Source organism: Schistocerca piceifrons, chromosome 3 (assembly GCF_021461385.2).
Source record: "Schistocerca piceifrons isolate TAMUIC-IGC-003096 chromosome 3, iqSchPice1.1, whole genome shotgun sequence".
In the NCBI taxonomy this organism is placed as follows: domain Eukaryota; kingdom Metazoa; phylum Arthropoda; class Insecta; order Orthoptera; family Acrididae; genus Schistocerca; species Schistocerca piceifrons.
This window is the reverse complement of record NC_060140.1, coordinates 93,846,881-93,857,789: the sequence shown is the minus strand read 5'-3', so window position 1 is coordinate 93,857,789 and position 10,909 is coordinate 93,846,881. Positions and strand designations below refer to the sequence as shown.

Sequence of the window (10,909 nt, the reverse complement as noted above, 5' to 3'; positions counted from 1 at the left end):
AAAAAACAGGTATTTCAGTGTTTTTGGTAATTCAACCCTCTAAGGGGTGAAATAGTGCATGAAGGGTTTTATGAAACATTTCATTATGAAAGCATTTTGAAAACTAAATCTTTGAAAAGCAATCTCTATTAGAAACGAAAAAATATGTGTTCATTGTTTTTGGGAAGTCAATCCATAGGGGGGCAAAACAATGGGTGATACCTTTTTTTGGAAATAACTCCTTGTTAAAGAATTAATAAAGCATTTTTGAAGCTATGTCCATGAAAATTAGTATTTGACTTTTCAATTAGAAATTAAAAAATTCGTGTTTCACTGTTTTTGGCAATTCAAAGCCTAAGGGTGTGAAATATGGAATAAAAATTTTTCAGAACATATTTCCTGAGCTATGGAAATTGGTATTTCACTTCTCGCTTAGGTATAAAGAAATACATGTTTCTAGCTACCACAATCTCTCTCTGGTCAGAAGTACGTTCGGAAAAGACTAAGCTCCTGGGACATTAGTGTGAAAACTTTAGAAGGTGTTGTAGTTTGTTAATTATGTAAAAATTTTATTGAAGAAAAAAACAAATTTGTGCATACCATATAGACTACGCGAACCAAGCAGCGGGCGCTATGCTAGTTGATTTTGTAAGGCAATGTAAACTGCATACAAGCTGTGGACTGATTTCCGATGTGAGTGAAGCAGTCTCTTTCAGCCTTAAGCGATCTTCGCTTGTGGGACAAGTATATTTCTTCTACGTAACAATCACAAAATCATCTCTCATTTTCATATTATCGCTTATGTATTTCGGAATTTACGGATCCCTATGTCTACGCCGTAGATACTGCGCATTCCTGGCTCTGATATATGAGGCGCTATCACCCGGCTATGAGAAGAAGCTACAGTGTTTATGTTCTTATTGCCTACTAATCAAATAGTTCGGCAGATAAACTCTTTTTTCTGCTGAGATTGTCCTTCGGTCCTTCCTTACTTGGTTGGTTGTACTGATGGTGAACATTATCACTTGTTAAGCGATAATTTTATGGCTGAATCTCTCTTGTGTTGCCTAACATGGCGTAGGTTTCATGCTCTCATTGCCTTCCGAATGAAGCAACACTACACAATTCAGAATCGAGCGATGAGATTTATTTTATCAAAATATTTATAAAACTACATTTTTTATTTAGTCTCTTTTGAATCTGTTATTCAGCGCTATATCTAAAAGTGGAAGACAGCTTCGCTTAACTGGTATGGGGCAGTGAATGGCGTTCACGCCGGCTCCGAAAGACATGATCACAAGGCGAATCGCCACTAACAGATTCGAGACATGCTGTGGTCATGAATGTGGATTGCTCAGTCTGGTATTGTGAAACTATAATGTAATAAGTAGATTACCACACTGTTCAATAACAGCAAGAAACAGTCCGATTCATTGGTTGCAGTTGAATGGGAGAATGTGGGGTAATAGATTATTCCCGATTAATGCACAATATGCCAGTAACAGATCCCACACTCAGTGGCTTTCCACAGAGTTCAGCCTTGTCTCCAAATGGTACCACTCAATACACGAAGGACATCGAGGGACCGGGTGCAGCGTGCAGCCAAGTAGTACACGTGGGGAGACCAACTGAGTTTCCGATCGAACGTAAGCCCTAAGAACTTCGTTGCATCCACGAAGTTGAGAGCATTTTGGCCCAGTCGTAAGGACGGTGGAAGAAACGCCTTTTACCGCCAGAAGTTGACGCAAACTGACTTGGATGCTCAAGTTGGAAAGATATGCAGATGTCTGTTCGGATTTCGTGCTGAGGCAGAGAGAGTTGTTTAAAGTTTCGTTGGAACAGCGTGCGTGTGTGTGTGTGTGTGTGTGTGTGTGTGTGTGTGTGTGTGTGTGTGTGTGTGTGTGTGTGTGAGGTTAGAGGGGGGGGGGGGGTAGGGGGAGGGGACATGTTAGTACAAGCGCGGTGGTGAGTCCAGGAATTAATATTGAGGAATGAAACGTGTGTTGGTTGGTGTCACGTTTGTGATAAGGATAAGAAATTCGAAGGTGTTAAGTGTGGGGGAGAAGAGTGGGAAATTAATGTGATCACACAGGATCCTGATGGGGGAAGATAAATGTGGAAGGCGAGGAGTGCATAACTTTTGAGGATTCGGTGGGGGTGGTATAATTTTGGTGTAGTGGAAATTCAGGCGACATTGGTATAAGAGAAAAATGGTTCAAATTGGTCTGAGCACTATGGGACTTAACATCTGAGGTTATCAGTCCCCTAGAACTTAGTACTTAAACCTAACTAACCTAAGGACATCACGCACACATCTATGCCCGAGCCAGGATTCGAACCTGCTAACGTAGCAGTAGCGCAGTTCCAGACTGAAGCTCCTAGAACCGCTCGGCCATACCGGCGGCATAAGAGGAGATAAGTCGGTTTGAGGCGCTGTGAATATAGTGAAAGATGTGCCAAGCAAGTCCGTAGCGTTTTCTACTGTGGTCTGTTCAATTCTGGTATAGTGGATGTGCTTGCAGGCCTCTCACTTACGCATTCCCAGTCCAGGTGGGGATAACGATTACTCGGCAGGGATTTAGCGTGACTTTGGGGCCTGCGCGTAGGATGTGTCTGCGCCACTGTCGCAGCTGTTCCAGACACACTTGCCACGACCTAAACGGCCTCACATGGTTCCATGTGCGTCCACAACAACGTGCTTCGAATCACGTCCTTTACTGTCCTCTGTCATCACCCAAGGCAAATACCTTGTCAGTCCAAAAAGTTTAGAGGCTGGGTTCATAAATAACAGAAAAGTTAAGATGGTGGTTTTAATGCTTAATGTGTTGTACTTAGTTTTCTTCCACTTGAGTACGACGCAGAGAACATTCATACAACCACGTGGCACTGTCAGCAAAGCCCTTCTGTGGGATGTTCTTCAACCCACGGGTCACGATGGCTAGAACGTCTGTTATGGCGTCGAAGCGGTGGTCCCTGATGTGAATTTCTGAACTTTCGTCATTTGTTAGTAGGATCTTATTGGTAACACCAAGTGTCGTCAACCGTGATGATTTTTTCCAGAAGAGCTGTTCATACACTAGATTTAAATCACGTCGTGGTATTTTTTTTTTTTTTTTTTTTTTTGTGGTTCTAGGGCGCACAACTTCAGCGGTCATTAGCGCCCAGACTACGTTAGGAATGCGCCGCGAGTCGCAAGTTTAAAACAGCAACGAAACGGAAAACACGATAAAAGACAGACTGACAGGCATAGGATTAAAAAAAAAGCATAATCAAATGTCCTTAGAGAGGGTTGTCAAGTTGATAAAATGAAGAACGCGAGCACCTGCTCGTGAGTCATCCGCTAAAATGGCATCTAGAGTACATGGCAGGCCAAGATCAAGACGCAGTGTGTTAAAATCCGGACAGGATGTTAAAAATGTGGCAGACCGTCAGCAATTGCCCACATGGGCAGAACGGCGCCGGCGCAGCCGTCAGCAGATGGCGATGGCTGAACCGGCAGTGTCCAATTCGTAACCGGGCCAAAACTACCTCCTCCCGCCGAGAAGGGCGTGAGGAGGACGTCCAAGCCGCGGGAAGAGGATTCAAGGCCCGAAGCTTGTTGTCTGTAAGTGCAGCCCAATCGGCATGCCACAGCGATAAAATGCGCCGACAAATGACCCTGCTACAATCTGACGAAGGGACACAACAAGAAGCTGTCCGAGGCTGGAGGACCGCAGCCTTGGCCGCGGCATCTGCAGCTTCGTTCCCAGGGATACCGACATGGCCAGGAACCCACAAAGCTAACCGGAGAACCGACGTCCACCAGCTGCTGAAGAGAGCGTTCGATCCGGTGCACGAAAGGGTGAACCAGATACGGATCACTGAGGCTCTGGATGGCGCTCAGGGAATCGGAGCAGATGACATATGCAGAATGTCGGTGGCGGCAGATGTAAAGAACAGCCTGGTAGAGGGCAAAGAGCTCAGCTGTGAAGACCGAACAATGGCCATGGAGCCGGTATTTGAAACTTTGTGCCTCGACAATAAAAGAACACCCGACCCCGTCATTGGTCTTAGAGCCATCTGTATAAATGAAGGTCATATTAATGAACTTCGAACGAAGTTCGACAAAACGGGAGTGGTAGACCGAACCGGGGGTAACCTCCTTTGGGAGCGAGCTGAGGTCAAGGTGAACGCGAACCTGAGCCTGCAGCCAAGGTGGCGTGTGGCTCTCGCCCACTCGAAAGGTTGCAGGGACTGAAAAATTAAGGTGTTGGAGGCGACGAAAGCGAACTCCAGGGAGTAGCAGGGCAGAGACATACAACCCGTATTGACGGTCGAGAGAGTCGTCAAAAAAGGAACGATAAGACGGGTGGTCGGGCATTGACAGTAGCCGACAGGCATACCGACAAAGCAGTATATCGCGCCAGTAGGTGAGTGGCAATTCACCAGCGTCAGCATGAAGACACTCGACGGGACTAGTATAAAACGCTCCGATCGCAAGGTGTAAACCCCGATGTTGTATGGAGTTGAGGCGGCGTAAGATGGATGGCCGTGCAGAGGAGTATACGAAGCTCCCATAATCCAGCTTGGAGCGGACGATCGACTGATATAGGCGAAGTAGGACGGTTCGATCCGCTCCCCACGACATACCACTGAGAACACGGAGGACATTTAGGGAACGGGTACAACGGGCAGCCAAATATGACATGTGGAGACCAGCTAAGTTTCCTGTCAAATGTAAGACTTAAAAATTTTGTTGTCTCCACAAATGGGAGAGCAATGGGACAGAGTCGTAAGGACGGTGGGAGAAACACTTTGTAGCGCCAGAAGTTAATACAGACCGTCTTCTCGGCAGAAAAACGGAAGCCATTGGCGACACTCCAGGAGTAAAGACGGTCAAGAGAACGCTGAAGACAGCGCTCCAGGAAACACGTACGCTGCGCGCTGCAATAGATGGTAAAATCGTCCACGAAAAGGGAGCCTGATACATCAGCTGGGAGGCAATCCATTATTGGATTGATCGCTATGGCGAAGAGAGCGACGCTCAAAACTGAGCCCTGTGGCACCCCATTCTCCTGGCGAAAGGTGTCTGACAGGACAGAACCCACACGTACCCTGAACTGTCGATCCATTAAAAAGGAACGAATAAAAAGAGGGAGGCGACCGCGAAGGCCCCATGTATGCATGGTGCGGAGAATGCCCGCCCTCCAACAGGTGTCGTAAGCCTTCTCCAAATCAAAGAACACAGCCGCGGTCGGGCGCTTCCGCAAGAAGTTATTCATAATGAAGGTTGACAAGGTAACCAGATGGTCAACAGCAGAGCGGCGCCTACGAAATCCACATTGTACATTGGTAAGTAGGCGCCGAGATTCGAGCAGCCAAACCAAACGAGAGTGAACCATGCGCTCCATCACCTTACAGACACAGCTGGTAAGCGAGATGGGTCGATAACTGGAAGGCAAGTGCTTGTCCTTCCTCGGCTTAGGGATCGGGACAATAGACTCGCGCCAGCATGCGGGAACATGTCCCTCAATCCAGACGCGATTGTAAGTACTAAGAAGAAAACCTTTACCCGCAGGAGAAAGGTTCTTCAGCATCTGAATATGAATAGAATCAGGCCCTGGAGCGGAGGACCGTGATTGGCCAAGTGCGTTTTCGAGTTCCCTCATGGTGAATGGGGCATTATAACTTCCACGATTCGAGGAGCGGAAGTTAGGTGGCCTAGCCTCCTCTGCCTGTTTGCGGGGGAGGAAGGCAGGGTGGTAATGAGCGGAGCTCGAAACCTCAGCGAAAAAGCGGCCGAAGGCATTGGAGACAGCCTCAGGGGCCACAAGGACGTCATTCGCGACCGTCAAGCCAGAAACTGGTGAGTGGACCTTAGTGCCAGATAGCCGGCGCAGGCTACCCCAGACAACAGAAGGAGTAAAACTGTTGAAGGTGCTTGTGAAAGCAGCCCAGCTGGCTTTCTTTAATAATACGACGACACTGTGCACGTAATGGTTTATAATTGATACAATTCGCCACTGTAGGGTGCGTAAAGCACGTCGACGAGCACGTAAAGCGTGTCTACATGCTGCGGTCCACCAGGGGACCGGTACGCGACGTGGAGAAGAAGTAGGGTGAGGGATGGAATATTCAGCAGCAGTGAGAATGACTTCCGTGAGGTGTGCGACCTGACGATCGCAGCTTGTGAAGGTTTGATCCTGGAAGGTCGCCCTGGAAGAGAAGAGCCCCCAGTCTGCTTTGGAGATGGTCCAACTAGATGAGCACGGAGAGGGGGTATGCTGCAGGAGATGGGTAACACACGGGAAGTGGTTGCTCGAATATGTATCAGAAAGTGCATACCACTCAAACCGTCGTGCAAGTTGGGGAGTACATATAGATAGGTCTAAATGGGAATAGGTGTGAAATGTGTCCGAAAGAAAAGTAGGGTGGCCAGTATTGAGGCAGACAAGATTGAGCTGGTTGAAAAGGTCTGCTAACAGGGAGCCCCTCGGGCAGGATGCTGGAGAGCCCCAAAGGGGATGGTGGGCATTGAAGTCACCAGTTAACAAAAATGGTGCAGGTAGCTGAGCAATAAGTTGGATCATGTCTGCCCTGGTAACGGCAGACGACGATGGAGTGTAAACGGTACAAATGGAAAATGTAGAAGTGGGGAGAGTAATTCGGATGGCAACTGCCTGCAGGCCGGTGTGCAACGTGATGGGATCTTAGTAAATTTCATCCCGGACCAGCAACATAACCCCTCCATGAGCCGGGATACCTACCACAGGGGGTAGGTCAAAACGCACAGAGGTGTAGTGTGCCAAGGCAATTTGATCGCATGGGCGTAGCTTCGTTTCCTGGAGGGCTACGACGAGCGGACGGTGCAAGCGGAGCAGCAACTTCAAGTCCTCTCGGTTGGAGCGAATGCTGCGAATATTCCAGTGAATAAGTGCCATCGTAGAAGGAAAGGAAGATGAAAGAAGGGGTCACCTCGAAGGCCGCTGAGGGCCTGGCTTCGAGCGAGCACTACCGCTGCTATCAGTAGGCGGACAGTCATCGTCCATTGGTTCTATAGGTTCATCGGCCATCTTGGTAAGATGGCCGGGAGGGGGAGCTTCCTCCGCCGGTGAACGGCCAGATGTTCGGCTACCAGCGGTGGGGCCAGGCGAAACGGATGACGGCCTGGGGCGGCAACCGCTGGGTGGCGCAGGGGAAGAAACGCGCCGTGGCGGAGAAGGAGAACTGTGCTTCCTATGAGCCTTCTTGGAAGGTCGTTTGGTGGAAGTACCGGTCGATAGCTGGGAGGCCGAGGTACGTAGGAAGTCTGCACGGGACGGTTCCTTCTTGAAGGCCCGTGCATCTGACTTCTGGGTCTTCGTCTTAGCAGAAGCTGATGAAGAGGCTGGTGTCTGTGGGGTGATGGGAGGAAGAGGAGACGTCGACCGCGCGATCTTAGCACTGGCCGAACGGACGACCGTGGTGCTGAAGGTCAGATCGCATGTCTGGGTTGCCACCTCCCTGGTAGTCCGAGGAGAGGCAAGGACAGAACTGTATTTCCCCGCTGGGAGCAGCGTGGGCTTCTTACTAGCCAATAGCTTGCATGCAGCCGAGGTGGACACTTTCTCTTTGACCCAAATTTCTTGGATACAGCGTTCTTCCTTATAGACGGGACAGTCGCGGGAGGATGCTGCATGGTCACCCTGACAGTTCACGCAACGAGGAGATGGAGGTGGACATTCACCCTCATGGGCATCCCTGCCACAAGTGACACATTTAGCCGCATTGGAACAAGACTGTCGAGTGTGATTGAAATGCTGACACTGGTAGCAGCGCGTAGGTGTCGGGACATAGGGGCGAACAGAAATAACCTCGTAGCCCGCTTTGATGCGCGATGGCAGCTTAACACTATCAAAGGTCAAGAAAAGTGTCCGGGTTGGTACAAGGTCATTGTTGACCTTTTTCATGACCCTATGGACAGCCGTCACGCCCTGCTCAGCGAGCAAAGATTGAGTCTCCTCGTCAATCAATCCGTCGAGGGATCTAGTATAGACCACACCACGAGACGAATTCAGAGTTCGGTGAGCCTCCACCCGGACAGGGAACGTGTACAGGAGTGTGGCTCGAAGCAGTTTTTGTGCCTGAAAGGCGCTCTCAGTTTCTAGTAACAAGGTACCATTACGCAACCTGGTACAAGACTTAACAGTACCGGCTATGGCATCTACGCCCTTCTGGATAACGAAAGGGTTGACAGAGGAAAAATCCTTTCCGTCCGCAGATCGAGAAACGACGAGGAACTGTGGGGCAGGCGGTAGTACTTTTGTCACTGGTGGCTGGTCAAGTTTCCGTTTTTGGGCAAAAGTCTAGAGAGATGGAGTGAAATCCATTGCGGAGGAATCCCCCATGATTGCCAGCGTCTCCGATGGCGCGCTCCTTCCTTATGGGGACCCTCTCAGATGGCACTCCCACCTTAGGTGAATATTTACACCTCAGGTCACACCTCCCGAGAAACAGACGGAGGGACCAATCGGCATGGTCAGAAGGTATCAGCTCAGGCAATCACCCCTCCCTGGGCCTGGCCTTTACCAGGGGGTATGTGCGTGCCTTACTTGTCTACCCAGGGCAGGGAATTACGCGTTACCCCGTCACCGGCTACGCGTGCGAACGCGTGGGTCGGCCTTCAGGCGCGCACAGGGAGGAAGGAAGAAGAAGAAAAAGAAGAGAGAGAGGATTGACTGTCTCAAACGCCGAGGCGGAGACCAGAGAAGGCAAGGGGAAGGAGGCAAGGAGAAGGAGGCAAGGAGAAGGAGGCAAGGAGAAGGAGGCAAGGAGAAGGAGGCAAGGAGAAGGAGGCAAGGAGAAGGAGGCAAGGAGAAGGAGGCAAGGAGAAGGAGGCAAGGAGAAGGAGGCAAGGAGAAGGAGGCAAGGAGAAGGAGGCAAGGAGAAGGAGGCAAGGAGAAGGAGGCAAGGAGAAGGAGGCAAGGAGAAGGAGGCAAGGAGAAGGAGGCAAGGAGAAGGAGGCAAGGAGAAGGAGGCAAGGAGAAGGAGGCAAGGAGAAGGAGGCAAGGAGAAGGAGGCAAGGAGAAGGAGGCAAGGAGAAGGAGGCAAGGAGAAGGAGGCAAGGAGAAGGAGGCAAGGAGAAGGAGGCAAGGAGAAGGAGGCAAGGAGAAGGAGGCAAGGAGAAGGAGGCAAGGAGAAGGAGGCAAGGAGAAGGAGGCAAGGAGAAGGAGGCAAGGAGAAGGAGGCAAGGAGAAGGAGGCAAGGAGAAGGAGGCAAGGAGAAGGAGGCAAGGAGAAGGAGGCAAGGAGAAGGAGGCAAGGAGAAGGAGGCAAGGAGAAGGAGGCAAGGAGAAGGAGGCAAGGAGAAGGAGGCAAGGAGAAGGAGGCAAGGAGAAGGAGGCAAGGAGAAGGAGGCAAGGAGAAGGAGGCAAGGAGAAGGAGGCAAGGAGAAGGAGGCAAGGAGAAGGAGGCAAGGAGAAGGAGGCAAGGAGGAGGAGGCAAGGAGGAGGAGGCAAGGAGGAGGAGGCAAGGAGGAGGAGGCAAGGAGGAGGAGGCAAGGAGGAGGAGGCAAGGAGGAGGAGGCAAGGAGGAGGAGGCAAGGAGGAGGAGGCAAGGAGGAGGAGGCAAGGAGGAGGAGGCAAGGAGGAGGAGGCAAGGAGGAGGAGGCAAGGAGGAGGAGGCAAGGAGGAGGAGGCAAGGAGGAGGAGGCAAGGAGGAGGAGGCAAGGAGGAGGAGGCAAGGAGAAGGAGGCAAGGAGAAGGAGGCAAGGAGAAGGAGGCAAGGAGAAGGAGGCAAGGAGAAGGAGGCAAGGAGAAGGAGGCAAGGAGAAGGAGGCAAGGAGAAGGAGGCAAGGAGAAGGAGGCAAGGAGAAGGAGGCAAGGAGAAGGAGGCAAGGAGAAGGAGGCAAGGAGAAGGAGGCAAGGAGAAGGAGGCAAGGAGAAGGAGGCAAGGAGAAGGAGGCAAGGAGAAGGAGGCAAGGAGAAGGAGGCAAGGAGAAGGAGGCAAGGAGAAGGAGGCAAGGAGAAGGAGGCAAGGAGAAGGAGGCAAGGAGAAGGAGGCAAGGAGAAGGAGGCAAGGAGAAGGAGGCAAGGAGAAGGAGGCAAGGAGAAGGAGGCAAGGAGAAGGAGGCAAGGAGAAGGAGGCAAGGAGAAGGAGGCAAGGAGAAGGAGGCAAGGAGAAGGAGGCAAGGAGAAGGAGGCAAGGAGAAGGAGGCAAGGAGAAGGAGGCAAGGAGAAGGAGGCAAGGAGAAGGAGGCAAGGAGAAGGAGGCAAGGAGAAGGAGGCAAGGAGAAGGAGGCAAGGAGAAGGAGGCAAGGAGAAGGAGGCAAGGAGAAGGAGGCAAGGAGAAGGAGGCAAGGAGAAGGAGGCAAGGAGAAGGAGGCAAGGGAAAGAGTAAGGAAGACAGTGAGATGGAGAAGAACAAAGAAAGGAACCAACCAAAGAAGGAAGAAACGAGAAGTGAAAATCCAAAAAGACCACAAATATAGGTCGTGGGACCGTCCGTCTCCGGACACAGGCGCTAACTACCCCCTTGAGGGGGATGGACTGCTTTTAGTCGCCTCTTACGACAGGCAGGAAGACCTCGGGCCTATTCTAACCCCCGGACCCGCAGGGGGGACGTCGCAGTAAGCGTCCACGCGTCGTTTTTGTTCCGGAGTGACGGTCTGCGGGCCAGACTTTGTATACTCTTCTTCAAAACATTCTGGTGAACGTCCTGAACATTTGATTTAGAATAAAATTTTCACTCTACAGCGGAGTGTGTGCTGATATGAAACTTCCCGACAGATTAAACTGTATGCCGGACCGAGACTCTAACTCGGCACCTTTGCCTCTCGGGACAAGTCCTCTACCAACTGAGCTACCCAAGCACGACTCACGCCCCGTCCTCACAGCTTTAATTCCGCCAGTACCTCGTCTCCTACCTTCCGAACTTCACAGAAGCTCTCCTGTGAACCTTGCAGAACTAGCAAT

The 10,909-nt window shown here is 50.9% G+C and overlaps 1 protein-coding gene across 1 annotated transcript; it reads left to right on the top strand.

Moving 5' to 3' along the window:
* The first annotated feature begins 1,051 nt into the window (after positions 1-1,051).
* On the top strand, positions 1,052-10,334 carry LOC124788419 (vicilin-like seed storage protein At2g18540). Its single transcript, XM_047255685.1, has 2 exons — positions 1,052-1,056; positions 8,930-10,334. Exons 1-2 carry the CDS (start codon positions 1,052-1,054, stop codon positions 10,332-10,334), a joined length of 1,410 nt encoding a protein of 469 aa, XP_047111641.1.
* Positions 10,335-10,909: the final 575 nt, after the last annotated feature.